Source organism: Hyperoodon ampullatus, assembly GCF_949752795.1.
Source record: "Hyperoodon ampullatus genome assembly, chromosome: 1".
In the NCBI taxonomy this organism is placed as follows: domain Eukaryota; kingdom Metazoa; phylum Chordata; class Mammalia; order Artiodactyla; family Ziphiidae; genus Hyperoodon; species Hyperoodon ampullatus.
The window spans coordinates 224,497,416-224,512,636 of NC_136914.1; the positions used below are offsets into that span (position 1 = coordinate 224,497,416).

The following is a 15,221-nucleotide window of genomic DNA, read 5'->3' on the forward strand; positions in this document are numbered from 1 at the left end:
CAGATCTGCAAATGGGAGCCAGGACCTCCCACCTCTGCCCTGCTGAGCTCAGACTGGGCTATGAGTCTCTACACATCCAATGACCTGGAGCCTTGAGCTTTGAACAAGGTAGATTCCAACCAGGCGGCTGGCGGAATAGATTTCTCCAGGGAAAGTTCTATTTTCACATTGATTATCTCTTCCATAATTTGAGATTAGCAGATGCAAACTATTACATATAAGATGGATAAACTACAAGGTCCTATTGTATAACACAGGGAACTATATTCAATATCCTGTGATAAACCATCATGGAAAAGAATATGAAAAAGAATGTATGTGTGTGTGTGTGTGTGTGTGTGTGTGTGTGTGTATATATATATTATTTAACTGAGTCACTTTGCTGTACAGCAGAAATTAACACAACATTGTAAATCAACTATACTTCAATTAAAAAAAAAAGAATGTATTCCTGCAGATGAAAACCTGAGGCTCATGTGAGAAAGCCACAGTGGAGGACTTTATTAATAAAGAGATTAGGGTCATGGCCCATCCCCCCTCCCCAGTGACAAAGCTGCAACTTCATGTGCTAGGTGCATCCCAGGGAAGCTGTTCACTCTTCTTTGATATTTGGTGTCTGGTACCACCTTCCCAGTCGGGGATCTCTCCCAACTCCCCATGCCTCCATGAACCCTAACCCTTCCTACCCTGCACCACAGGGCCCTGACTTTACAGCTCATAGAGCTGGGTAGGGGCATATTTATTTTTCCACCTAAAATCTTCATTAGCAGATGAGGAAATTGAAGCCTTAAAAAGCTCGGTCGTGATTTTGCATCAGCACCCCTGCCCCAGGCAGTAGCATAGAAGGGACTTGGCTGCTAGTAACCTGACTCTGTGTTCTGGAAGCATCCTTTTATCGGTATTCACAGATGAGCAATAGATCTGGGCTGGTCCCGACCGCCCCAGCTGGAGAAGTTGCTCATTTCAGGCTTCCCTGGTGGCACAGTGGTTAAGAATCCACCTGCCAATGAAGGGAATACGGGTTCGATCCCTGGTCTGGGAAGATCCCACATGCTGCGGAGCACCTAAGCCCGTGCACCACAACTACTGAGCCTGCGCTCTAGAGCCCGTGAGTCACAGCTACTGAGCCCGTGTGCCATAACTACTGAAGCCCACGTGCCTAGAGCCCGTGCTCCGCAAGAAGAGAAGCCACCGCAATGAGAAGCCCGCGCACCGCTACGAAGAGTAGCCCCCACTCGCCGCAACTAGAGAAAGCCCGCGCGCAGCAATGAAGACCCAATGCAGCCAAAACCAAAATGAATTAAAAAAAAAAAAAAAAAGTCGCTTATTTCAAGCCTCCAGATGTGTCCAGCCTCATTTCTTTCACTGTCCCTTCTGTGGCTCCATGATTCTTTTTTTTTTTTTTTTTTTTTTTTTTTTATTAGTTTCTGCTTTATAACAAAGTGAATCAGTCATACATATACATCTGTTCCCACATCCCCTCCCTCATGCATCTCCCTCCCTCCCACCCTCCCCATCCCACCCCTCCAGGCGGTCACAAAGCACCGAGCTGATCTCCCTGTGCTCTGCGGCTGCTTCCCACTATCTATCTACCTTACGTTTGGTAGTGTATATATGTCCATGCCTCTCTTTCCCTTTGTCACAGCTTACCCTTCCCCTTCCCCATATCCTCAAGTCCATTCTCAAGTAGGTCTGTGTCTTTATTCCCGTTTTACCCCTAGATTCTTCATGACATTTTTTTTTTTTTAAATTCCATATATATGTGTTAGCATACGGTATTTGTCTTTCTCTTTCTGACTTACTTCACTCTGTATGACAGACTCTAGGTCTATCCACCTCATTACAAATAGCTCAGTTTCGTTTCTTTTTATGGCTGAGTAATATTCCATTGTATATATGTGCCACATCTTCTTTATCCATTCATCCGATGATGGACACTTAGGTTGTTTCCAGCTCCGGGCTATTGTGAATAGAGCTGCAATGAACATTTTGGTACATGTCTCTTTTTGAATTATGGTTTTCTCAGGGTATATGCCTAGTAGTGGGATTGCTGGGTCATATGGTAGTTCTATTTTTAGTTTTTTAAGGAACCTCCATACTGTTCTCCAGAGTGGCTGTACCAATTCACATTCCCACCAGCAGTGCAAGAGTGTTCCCTTTTCTCCACACCCTCTCCAGCATTTATTGTTTCTAGATTTCTTGATGATGGCCATTCTGACTGGTGTGAGATGATATCTCATTGTAGTTTTGATTTGCATTTCTCTAATGATTAATGATGTTGAGCATTCTTTCATGTGTTTGTTGGCAGTCTGTATATCTTCTTTGGAGAAATGCCTATTTAAGTCTTCTGCCCATTTTTGGATTGGGTTGTTTGTTTTTTTGCTATTGAGCTGCATGAGCTGTTTATAAATTTTGGAGATTAATCCTTTGTCAGTTGCTTCATTTGCAAATATTTTCTCCCATTCTGAGGGTTGTCTTTTGGTCTTGTTTATGGTTTCCTTTGCTGTGCAAAAGCTTTGAAGTTTCATTAGGTCCCATTTGTTCATCTTTGTTTTTATTTCCATTTCTCTAGGAGGTGGGTCCAAAAGGATCTTGCTGTGATTTATGTCATAGAGTGTTCTACCTATGTTTTCCTCTAAGAGTTTGATAGTTTCTGGCCTTACATTTAGGTCTTTAATCCATTTTGAGCTTATTTTTGTGTATGGTGTTAGGGAATGATCTAATCTCATACTTTTACATGTCCCTGTCCAGTTTTCCCAGCACCACTTATTGAAGAGGCTGTCCTTTCTCCACTGTACATTCCTGCCTCCTTTATCAAAGATAAGTTGGCCATATGTGCGTGGGTTTATCTCTGGGCTTTCTATCCTGATCCACTGATCTATCTTTCTGTTTTTATGCCAGTACCACACTGTCTTAATTACTGTAGCTTTGTAGTATAGTCTGAAGTCAGGCAGCCTGATTCCTCCAGCTCCGTTTTTCGTTCTCAAGATTGCTTTGGCTATTCGGGATCTTTTGTTTTTCCAAACAAATTTTGAAATTTTTTGTTCTACTTCTGTGAAAAATGCCAGTGGTAGTTTGATAGGGATTGCATTGAATCTGTAGATTGCTTTGGGTAGTAGAGTCATTTTCACAATATTGATTCTTCCAATCCAGGAGCATGGTATATCTCTCCATCTATTTATATCATCTTTAATTTCTTTCATCAGTGTCTTATAATTTTCTGCATACAGGTCTTTTGTCTCCTTGGGTAGATTTATTCCTAGATATTTTATTCTTTTTGTTGCAATGGTAAATGGGAGTGTTTTCTTGATTTCATTTTCAGATTTTTCATCATTAGTGTACAGGAATGCCAGAGATTTCTGTGCATTAATTTTGTATCCTGCTACTTTACCAAATTCATTGATTAGCTCTAGTAGTTTTTCGGTAGCATCTTTAGGATTCTCTATGTATAGTATCATGTCATCTGCAAACAGTGACAGCTTTACTTCTTCTTTTCCAATTTGGATTCCTTTTATTTCCTTTTCTTCTCTGATTGCTGTGGCTAAAACTTCCAAAACTATGTTGAATAAGAGTGGTGAGAGTGGGCAGCCTTGTCTTGTTCCTGATCTTAGTGGAAATGGTTTCAGTTTTTCACCATTGAGGACAATGTTGGCTGTGGGTTTGTCATATATGGCCTTTATTATGTTGAGGAAAGTTCCCTCTATGCCTACTTTCTGCAGGGTTTTTATCATAAATGGGTGTTGAATTTTGTCGAAAGCTTTCTCTGCATCTATTGAGATGATCATATGGTTTTTCTCCTTCAACTTGTTAATATGGTGTATCACATTGATTGATTTGCGTATATTGAAGAATCCTTGCATTCCTGGAATAAACCCCACTTGATCATGGTGTATGATCCTTTTAATGTGCTGTTGGATTCTGTTTGCTAGTATTTTGTTGAGGATTTTTGCATCTATGTTCATCAGTGATATTGGCCTGTAGTTTTCTTTCTTTGTGACATCCTTGCCTGGTTTTGGTATCAAGGTGATGGTGGCCTCGTAGAATGAGTTTGGGAGTGTTCCTTCCTCTGATATTGTTTGGAAGAGCTTGAGAAGGATGGGTGTTAGCTCTTCTCTAAATGTTTGATAGAATTCGCCTGTGAAGCCATCTGGTCCTGGGCTTTTGTTTGATGGAAGATTTTTAATCACAGTTTCAATTTCAGTGCTTGTGATTGGTCTATTCATATTTTCTATTTCTTCCTGAGTCAGTCTTGGTAGGTTGTGCATTTCTAAGAATTTGTCCATTTCTTCCAGGTTGTCCATTTTATTGGCATAGAGTTGCTTATAGTAATCTCTCATGATCTTTTGTATTTCTGCAGTGTCAGTTGTTACTTCTCCTTTTTCATTTCTAATTCTACTGATTTGAGTCTTCTCCCTTCTTTTCTTGATGAGTCTGGCTAATGGTTTGTCAATTTTGTTTATCTTCTCAAAGAACCAGCTTTTAGTTTGGTTGATCTTTGCTATCGTTTCCTTCATTTCTTTTTCATTTATTTCTGATCTGATCTTTATGATTTCTTTCCTTCTGCTAACTTTGGGGGTTTTTTGTTCTTCTTTCTCTAATTGCTTTAGGTGCAGGGTCAGGTTGTTTACTCGAAATGTTTCCTGTTTCTTAAGGTGGGATTGTATTGCTATAAACTTCCCCCTTAGAACTGCTTTTGCTGCGTCCCATAGGTTTTGGGTCGTCGTGTCTCCATTGTCATTTGTTTCTAAGTATTTCTTAATTTCCTCTTTGATTTCTTCAGTGATCACTTCATTATTGAGTAGTGTATTGTTTAGCCTCCATGTGTTTGTATTTTTTACAGATCTTTTCCTGTAATTGATGTCTAGTCTCATAGCATTGTGGTCGGAAAAGATACTTGATACAATTTCAATTTTCTTAAATTTACCAAGGCTTGATTTGTGACCCAAGATATGATCTATCCTGGAGAATGTTCCATGAGCACTTGAGAAAAATGTGTAGTCTGTTGTTTTTGGGTGGAATGTCCTATAAATATCAATTAAGTCCATCTTGTTTAATGTATCATTTAAAGCTTGTGTTTCCTTATTTATTTTCATTTTGGATGATCTGTCCATTGGTGAAAGTGGGGTGTTAAAGTCCCCTACTATGATTGTGTTACTGTCGATTTCCCCTTTTATGGCTGTTAGTATTTGCCTTATGTATTGAGGTGCTCCTATGTTGGGTGCATAAATATTTACAATTGTTATATCTTCTTCTTGGATCGATCCCTTTATCGTTATGTAGTGTCCTTCTTTGTCTCTTCTAATAGTCTTTATTTTAAAGTCTATTTTGTCTGATATAAGAATTGCTACTCCAGCTTTCTTTTGATTTCCATTTGCATGGAATATCTTTTTCCATCCCCTTACTTTCAATCTGTATGTGTCTCTAGGTGTGAAGTGGGTCTCTTGTAGACAGCATATATATGGGTCTTGTTTTTGTATCCATTCAGCCACTCTGTGTCTTTTGGTGGGAGCATTTAGTCCATTTACATTTAAGGTAATTATTGATATGTATGTTCCTATTCCCATTTCCTTAATGGCTTTGGGTTCGTTATTGTAGGTATAGTCCTTCTGTTGTGTTTCTTGCCTAGAGAAGTTCCTTTAGCATTTGTTGTAAAGCTGGTTTGGTGGTGCTGAACTCTCTCAGCTTTTGCTTGTCTGTAAAGGTTTTAATTTCTCCATCAAATCTGAATGAGATCCTTGCTGGGTAGAGTAATCTTGGTTGCAGGTTTCTCTCCTTCATCACTTTAATTATGTCCTGCCACTCCCTTCTGGCTTGTAGAGTTTCTGCTGAGAGATCAGCTGTTAACCTGATGGGGATTCCCTTGTGTGTTATTTGTTGTTTTTCCCTTGCTGCTTTTAATATGATTTCTTTGTGTTTAATTTTTGACAGTTTGATTAATATGTGTCTTGGCGTATTTCTTCTTGGATTTATTCTGTATGGGACTCTCTGTGCCTCCTGGACTTGATTAACTATTTCCTTTCCCATATTAGGGAAGTTTTCAACTATAATCTCTTCAAATATTTTCTCAGTCCCTTTCTTTTTCTCTTCTTCTTCTGGAACCCCTATAATTCGAATGTTGGTGCGTTTAATGTTGTCCCAGAGGTCTCTGAGACTGTCCTCTGTTCTTTTCATTCTTTTTTCTTTATTTTTCTCTGCATCAGTTATTTCCACTATTTTATCTTCCACCTCACTTATCCATTCTTCTGCCTCAGTTATTCTGCTATTGATCCCATCTAGAGTATTTTTCATTTCATTTATTGTGTTTTTAATCGATGCTTGATTCATCTTTAGTTCTTCTAGGTCCTTGTTAACTGTTTCTTGCATATTGTCTATTCTATTTCCAAGATTTTGGATCTGGGAAATAGAATCTTGGATCAGCTTTACTATCATTATTCTGAATTCTTTTTCAGGTAGACTGCCTATTACCTCTTCATTTGTTAGGTCTGGTAGGTTTTTATCTTGCTCCTTCACCTGCTGTGTGTTTTTCTGCTTTCTCATTTTGCTTATGTTACTGTGTTTGGGGTCTCCTTTTTGCAGGCTGCAGATTCGTAGTTCCCGTTGTTTTTGGTGTCTGTCCCCCGTGGCTAAGGTTGTTTCAGTAGGTTGTGTAGGCTTCCTGGTGGGGGGGACTAATGCCTGTGTTCTGGTGGTTGAGGCTCGATCTTGTCTTTCTGGTGGACAGGTCCACGTCTGGTGGTGTGTTTTGGGGTGCCTGTGGCCTTATTATGTTTTTAGGTATCCTCTCTGCTAATGGGTGGGGTTGTGTTCCTGCCTTGCTAGTTGCTTGGCATAGGGTGACCAGCACTGTAGCTTGCTGGTCGTTGAGTGAAGCTGGGTGCTGGTGTTGAGATGGAGATCCCTGGGAGATTTTCGCTGCTTGATATTATGTGGAGCTGGGAGGTCTCTTGTGGACCCGTGTCCTGAAGTTGGCTCTCCCACTTCAGAGGCACAGCACTAACTCCTGGCTGCAGCACCAAGAGCCTTTCATCCACCCGGCTCAGAATAACAGTGAGAAAAAGTAGAAAGAAATAATTAGTAGAAGAAAGAAAGAGAGATTGAAAGAAAGGAAGAAGGGAAGTAAGGAAGGAAGGAAGGAAGAAAGAAAGAAAGGAGGGAGGGAGGAAGGATGGAAAGAAAGGAAAGAAAGGAGGGAGGGAGGGAGGAATGAAAGCAAAAGGAAGAGTGAATGGAAGAAGAGAGGGAGGGAGGGAGGAAAGAAAGAAAGAAAGACAGGAGGGAGGGAGGGAGGGAGGAAGGAAAGAAAAAGAAAGTGGAAAGAAGAAGGGTGGGAGGGAGGGAGGGATGGAGGAAAGAAAAAGAAAGAAGGAAAGGAGGAGCGGAGGGAGGGAGGGAGGAAGGGAAGGGAGGAAAAAAAGAAAGAGCAGGTAAAGTAAAATAGAATAAAGTATGAAATATAGTAGCGTTATTAAAATTAAAAAGTAATTATTGAAAAAAAACACGGACCGAAAGAACCCTGGGACATATGGTGGAAGCAAAGCTATACAGAGAGAATCTTACACAGAAGATTACACATACACATTCACAAAAAGAGAGCAGGGGGAAAAATCAAAAATCTTGCTCTCCAAGTCCACCTCCTCGATTTGGGATAATTCGTTGTAAAAAGAGGAAAAGGGCGAAAAGTCTGAAATCTTGCTAAGTCCACCTCCTTAATTTGAGATAATTCGTTGTAAAAAGAGGGAAAAAAAGGGGGGGAAAGTCTTAAATCTTGTCCTCAAGGTCCACTTCCTCAATTTGGGATGATTCGCTGTCCATTCATACACTCCACAGACGCAGGGCACATCAAATGGACCGTGGAGCTTTAATCCGCTGCCTCGGAGGCTGCACAGAGAGATTTCCCTGTCTCTGCTCTCACAGCTCCCGGGTCTCAGCCTTGGACCTGGCCCCGCCTCTGCGCGTAGGTCGCCGGAGGGCGTCCGTTCTTCGCTCAGACAGGACGGGTTTAAAGGAGCCGCTGATTCGGGGGCTCTGGCTCACTCAGGCAGAGGGGAGGGAGGGGAATGCCCTCTCCTCGCGCACCAGGCAACAAAAGGGAAAAAAGTCTCTTGCCTCTCCGGTAGCTCCAGACCCTTTCCCCGGACTCCCTCCGGGCTAGCACTAACCCCTTCAGGGTCTCTTCCTGCCGCCAGCCCCAGACCTCTCCCTGCGCTCCGACTGAAAGCCGATACCCGAGCCTCAGCTCCCAGCCCCGCCCGCCCTGGCGGCCGAGCAGACAAGTCTCTCGGGCTGGTGTGTGCCTGAGGGCACCGATCCTCTGTGCCAAAATCTCTCTGCTTTGCCCTCCACACCCCTGTTGCTGTGCTCTCCTCCACTACTCCGAAGCTTTCCCCCTCCGCCACCTGCAGTCTCCGCCCTCGAAGGGGCTTGTAGTGTGTAGAAACCTTCCCTCCTTCACGGCTCCCTCCCACTGGTGCAGGTCCCGTCCATATCCTATTGTCTCTGTTTATTCTTTTTTTCTTTTGACCTACCCAGGTATGTGGGGAGTTTCTTGCCTTTTGGGGGATCTGAGGTCTTCTGTCAGCGTTCAGTAGGTGTTCTGTTGGAGTTGTTCCACGTGTAGATGAATTTCTGATGTATCTGTGGGGAGGAAGGTGATCTCCGCGTCTTACTCTTCCGCCATCTTCCTCCGGCTCCCATGATTCTTGAGAGCAGGTTTACGGAGACCGAGGGACATCTCTGTCCATGGACGTGGGCAGGGAGCGAGACTAGCTTATTTGTATGTGTGTCCGTCCCGTCGTCCCTCCCCGCCCCGTGCTCACCTGTTGACATCAAATGTGCACCTGGAGACCGTCCTGGGATCTGGAGGTGTCCTAGCATCGGGCCCCCACAGTCCTCTTTGGTGTTCAGCCTCTGTCTTTCTGTCTGACTCCTTCCCTCTCTGTGATAATTCTTCTTTACCTGAAGTGTGGCCATTTCCCTGGCAGGCAGGAGGAACCTGAACCAGTGGTGCCCATGCCCCCTTCCCAAGCAGGATTAGTAGGGTGGTTTCTGGATTTCCTGTGGAAATCCTTTGGGGCCAGATGCCAGGGAAACCTAGTCGGAAGCTCCTGTTCCCACAGCAGGTGCCCGAAGCCACCAGGGCTACTGATTGGCTTTTTGCTGCGTGCATGACATCTCACATGGGAAGCTGCAGCCTGTTTGCGTTGCATCGTTACAAGATCCCAGGGCCCGGTGCCCCATTGCTTGCCCTCCAGGAAGGGAGGTAGTGTCCTTGCTCAGGAAGCAGGACCAAAACTCTTGGTAAAGCTCCTGGCACTTCATGCTCAGTGCCTGACACTGACCGTCCTCTTGAGGAACTGTCTCCCTCGGAACTGTCTGTTGGGCCCCTGTGTGCCGTACACCTGGGGGTGCCGACCTCTGTCTTCGTGTAACCTGGTGTGCTCCCCCTAGGAGTCTGGCAGGTTGGGCGAAATGCACCCAGTTTCTCTATGTTATCTGACGGCCCCTCTGGAGATTGTTGAGAAAGTCTCCTTGGGTCAGGTAAGCAGTCAGTGCATATGTGATGATCAATGGTGTAAACTAACTTTTGATGACAATTTTAGTATTTCGAAAGGAAGAACTGTCAGAAGCCATTGTCAGAAATGGTTTTCAGGCATCATTTGGCTTGTGGATCTTCCTGTGTTGAGGTCAGCAGTAAAAACGAGGTGTGACCCATGAAGAAGACACAGCGAAGTCCCTGTGGGAGTTTTTCTTTGCGAACAGATTGCGTCTGTTTTCTTCTAAGACATCTGCAGCCTCTTTGAAACACAAGCGGATTGAGTTGCCATCTTTTACACTTCTTTTGTTGTCTGTGCTATGTTGTGAATGAGACTTAGCATTAGGCTTGCACATTTAATAGTGATCCAGCCATCCCCACCTCCGTTTTGAGGGGGGGCAGTCGTTTGATTTGCAATCAATACTCCTATTAATAATAAAACCTACTGTCTTTTTTCCTCCCAAAGGGTATATTTCCTGCTTCATATATTCATCTTAAAGAAGCCATAGTTGAAGGAAAAGGGTGAGTCTCGTCTTGATATTTATTTATTTATTTATTTATCTATCTATCTATCTATCTGTCTATTTATTTATTTTGCGGTACGCGGGCCTCTCCCTGTTGTGGCCTCTCCCGTTGCGGAGCACAGGCTCCGGACGCGCAGGCTCAGCGGCCATGGCTCACGGGCTCAGCCGCTCCGCGGCATGTGGGATCTTCCCGGAGCGGGGCACGAACCCATGTCCCCTGCGTCGGCAGGCAGACTCTCAACCACTGCGCCACCAGGGAAGCCCTCGTCTTGATATTTAAATGAAGTCACGCAGTGATTGTGTTTGGCCTGAGGCTCTTTGCAGGGTGATGTTGGGGGTTGGACAATGGGTGCCATTGACAGGAGTTTGGGGAGAGAAGGGAAACTTCTGATCTAGGGCTGTCCATAGCATGGCTTGGAGCCTTTACACAGTCTTAAGTCAGCGTGGGAACTGCAGTCCACCTCCTTGAACCTGATGTGGATTTGGAAAGCTTCCTACAGTTCTTCCTCTGTGAGCCACCCTATTAGGCAAAGGCTTCACGGCCCCCCAGCTCTGAATCCATTTTTCCGGAAGACTTCGCAGGCTGTGACACAAATGGGGTTGAGGGTGAAGCAACAGTTGTTAAATTGGGGCGTGTGTGAATTTACATGTTGCCTAACGCTGATGTATGTTTCCTAGAGGTCGTAAAAGTGATGTATAAGATCTTTAAAAGGACATTTGTAGAACAGAAACCCATGAGGCAGGAATGGCAAATGAACAGCCAGGTGTGAACTTGGAGGAAGGAGCATTAAAATGTTTTCCTTTTTTGTCTCTGCTACATCTTCACACTCAGCGAAATATGTAAATGATAAAATGACTAATCATATGATTACTGCATCATGACATCTCTGCGGCTGATTACAAAAAAATGGCCTTTCCAAGCAGTGTACTGTTAACATACGAAAAGGTCTAGGTCAGGCTCTGTAGTTCCATGATGCATAATTAAAACGAAGAAAATAATTTAGAGGCATAAATGTGATGACCTGTAATAGGGTCCTTTTTTGTACAGATCAAATGTTGTGTAGGTACAGTTTCAAAGGGAAGTAAAAAGAGGAACGTTTTGAGACTTTCATCCTCCTGTGGAAATCGTTGAATAAAGTGTGCTTTTCATGTATTTTACATCAGTCTGTCTCAGGATCAGTCTGGACATCAGACTGTATAGGAATTATTTTTTTGAAAAGCACTGTGATGTATACAAATGAGTATATGTCAAATGTAATTATGAAGCATAACAGTGAAGAGCACAAGGGACTGTGTGGATTCTCGGTAAGTAGAGTCACCCCCTGGCAGCCAGATGGACAGGCAGACAGACACTTTTGGTCCTGTCACTGGGTTAGTGTCGCATGCCCCAGTGTGAGCCAATGAATGGGGCACCAGAGAAACCAGCAGTCTAGAAAGTTCTCTGCCGATGCTCCAGGGCTCCTGTGATTGCTCTTGCTGATACCGGCCCTGACCCTCCCTCAGCTGCCCCCACCCACACCTGGCTGCTTCCTGCCTCCCTCCTGGCAGAGAACCTCCTGCTTTCAGACTTGACTGGTGGTCTCACTCCGTACTTTCCTCCGGGTACCGTGGGCATCACCTTCCCGTTCTTCTCCTGGTCCTTCCTCCGTCCCAGCGCCGGCCTCTCTTCATCCTGGCCCTGCCTGTCTCCTTGCTGTCTAGGTTCATTATCCCGTCTCTCCTGCAGGCTGTCTCTCCTCTCTGTACACCGGCCTTCCTTCACGCTCAGACACCCCAGGTTGTGGCAGTGTTGCAGCTGCCAGCGATCCTGTACCTTTAGCCTCGTGACCAAGGCGATTCCCGTTGGTCCCCTCCCGTGACACCAACATGGTTACCACACCTCCTCATCGCCTGTGTCTCCTTAGCCCTCCTCTCTGGAGCTTGTCTGCCGCAGGTGACGCTGGCGGGCGTCCGCTGCACTTGGCTCCTGTGGCTTCTGATGCTTCCCTACCCTGCTTCACCCCCGCCGGCCCCTCTCAGGGCGCCTCCTCACCTTCTCCTGGTTCTTTGTTGCCCCTCCCACCTTGAGATGGCCTCTGTTCTGGCATCTCAGCTGTTCCCTCTCTGTGGGGAACACTTGGATGGGGACCTCCGGCCCTGACTTGTCCCATGACATGTGCTTCAGTCATGCAGAGCCCAGGAGCTCATATGAATTGCCACCTGTGACAGGCACTGTTGGGTTTGTTTACTGCTGGCCCCCAGCAGGTAACAGGGTCGTTACAGAGGTAACAGCACAGCCGCATCAGATACCTTAGGGCCAGCTGGCACTTAGTCCAAGGGACAGATCAGGCCGGTTCAGGAAAGAAGGTGAGAAGGATCCAGAGTCGAGACCAGGGTCTTCCGTGTGCTGTGAGGCCCTCTCCCCATGGGGAAAGCGGGGTCTCATTGAGTTCCAGGTGTCTCCTAGCCAGTGGGAAGAGCCCAGTGGACCCAGCATGAAACTCAGGCTCTGTGACATGAATGCAGCCCAGTTACTGACGAGTGTTCTCGCACTGTGAGTAGAGAAGCTCTCCCTGGAGGCTTTGCAAGGATGACATCACAGAGTCATAGGATGTCAACCACATTTTCATCAACATCCCTACTGGGAAACTCGGTGACAGAGTTGGTAGGGCTGTTGTAACCATCACATCCTGTAATGGACACTGATGATGTCCCATCAAAGGGTAATTCCTAACAGCACTTTTGTGTGGGGTGGTCCCGCGGGCAGCCCTCCCCAGACGTCTGGTCCCTGTTACTCCTGCTGGTGCACGTGGCCAGACCTCCCTGGAGGGCCTGGCCCTCTCTCAGGGACTCCAGTGTTTCCTCCTTGGGGAGCACCCCGCCATCAATGAGTCATTGCAGCCCTGAACCCCGATTGTGAGCTGCCGTCAGGGTCCTGCCCACAGGTCTGGGCTCCAGGCAGTTGAAGATAGGTAGGTGGGACCTATTTCAATGCCCCCTGGACACTTCATGTTGATGGGAGTCTTGTCTGTTCAGGACCTGTAGGTCCAGGTGGTCCAACTTCACGAGCCACCAAATTCAGTCTCTGACCCAAATATCAATATTATGAGTCCTACTTAGCGCAGTGCCCGACGCAGAGCACATGACCAGAAGACAATGGTTGATTTAATAAAAACCAGCACGTAAATATTGGTAGATCATGAGTCAAGAATAAGTCAAGGGTTAACCTTCTGGGGTGGAGAGAAAAGGGAAAGAGGATCATCAGAATTTGGGGGTCAGGGCACCTGTGGACACTTGAAAGCTGTAACCTCGCTCATATTTCACAAGGATAACTGCTTCATGTATATTATCATATAATGAGTTCTAGGCCTGATGGAAATGTAAAAAATCATCTTATCCCAAACCTGCATTTGAACGCCACACAGACTGGTGGTAATTTATGGCATCTCTAAAATAGATGGGTCCACATATTATGAATATACTTTCTGCTTCTCAGACCTTGATGTTCTGATGGGATATTACTTGCCACCTCCATCTTACCTTGACGTGTGAGGTCGATGGCTCACACGGAGGGTGACGTACACACATCCTCAGACTCTGTACAGAAATTACTTGTCATTCTTAGAGATGTGTGTATTCCTTTGTGGGCACAGTCTTATTTGTATACTGTCTCTCCATTTGCTTCAATATTGCACTCTATGGCCTAGATTTGGAGTTTACAAGGTACCCCTGGTTTAATGAAGCCATGACCGTCTCTGTCCTTTGCTTCGTCCCTCCCAGGCAACATGAAACGGTCATCCCAGGCGACCTCCCGCTCATACAGGAAGTCACCACGACACTGAGAGAATGGTCCACCATCTGGAGGCAGCTCTACGTGGTGAGAAAATGGGATTCTGAATCGGAGCTTAGCCATAGAGACTGGTCTTTTTGGACGCTGCTGAACCCACAGGATAGTTTTCCTGTTTCCAGGAACCTCAAAAGCAGAGCTTGTGGGAGCGGGTCATACTTAGCAGCCTGGCCCAGTATTCTGGCCACGCTCAGGGACCATGTGCCCTTCCACCTGCTTTGTGTTGGGGTGTCGCCGTGCTGACTGCAGTGAAGTGGCTGTCAAGGAAGGGGCCATGGGCTTCACCTTGCCTTGTGTTGGAAAGGGAAACGGGCTGCTTTCAGGCTTTGGAAGACAGGCTGAGGCAACCTGTGCTGGGGTTCCCTCAAAGTTTGTATGTGAGTGTGAAAGCGAAAATCTGCTTTTAACCTGTCGTAGGTGCTTCTTTATGGATACAGTAGAGAGGGTTGACTACCTTTGCCATTGTTTGCATGTAGATAATGCCTCTTATCATTTGAGAAAAATGACATAGTCTTCTAGACCTAAGTGTGTCTGTTGCAGAGGAACGGAAATAGTTTACTTTCTGGCTTTGTGTGCGATGTCCAGTTCTCATTTCGGAAGAAGCCTTATTAATGCAGCGAGTTTGGAGCCCTGACATCTTCCATTTCGTATTCCCTGGGGCATTTCTTTGCACATAAATTCATATTTACAGAAGAATACCTTTTGTTACACCTGTATTTCTCTTCAGAGTCTTGATTTCTCATCTGCTAATGTTGTCAGCACAAACCTAGGGCTCTGGAGGGAAGGCCGTGCTTCAGTTTCTCGGGAACATAGAAAACTTCCCAGCGTCCCACAGCTGCTTTCCAGGCAGCCTTGTTGCTTTTGATTATACAGTGGTTTCCTATAAATGCACAGTAATAAGCAGTTGCAGTAATTGTTCATCAAATATTCTCAAAAACCTAAAAGCGTAAAGTTAGCGGTGAATGTTTTGTGTAAATCTGAGCAATTTTGGAGTCGGTGTTTCATGTTAACAATTTTTAAACAAAAATACAGCAGCAAAACAAACAGGAGTTGATGCTGACAAATATGTTAGTGGACACGGTTTTAGCCATACGATCCCAGAACAGGCATTCCTAACTATCACCTTGGTTTCCTTTTAAAAAAGTTACATTTGCCTCTTAGGGATTTACATTGCTAGATTTGTGCAAAGCTAAACAACAGTGCTTATTTTATATATATATATATATATATATATATATATCTCATAAATATTTTTTTCCCCTCTGCTCTGTGGCTGTAGACAAGTTAGGAAAATATTAAGGATTTTAGATATTTTGTAATGCTTTATAAAACTGGACAA

At 44.9% G+C, this 15,221-nt stretch overlaps 1 protein-coding gene across 11 annotated transcripts in view; it reads left to right on the forward strand.

The window, feature by feature from the left end:
- Positions 1-15,221, forward strand: part of DOCK1 (dedicator of cytokinesis 1) — a gene marked incomplete at both ends in the record, with an annotated part of 536,109 nt that overhangs the window by 61,812 nt on the left and 459,076 nt on the right. For 10 of the 11 annotated variants that reach the window (XM_079700789.1, XM_079700792.1, XM_079700795.1 and 7 more), the window contains 2 exons: positions 9,999-10,054; positions 13,816-13,912. The exons of the other annotated variant lie outside the window; for it this stretch is intronic. In XM_079700789.1, coding sequence (XP_079556915.1) covers positions 9,999-10,054; positions 13,816-13,912 — 153 coding nt within the window. The remainder of the gene's footprint in view (positions 1-9,998; positions 10,055-13,815; positions 13,913-15,221) is intronic. 11 annotated transcript variants of the gene reach the window in all.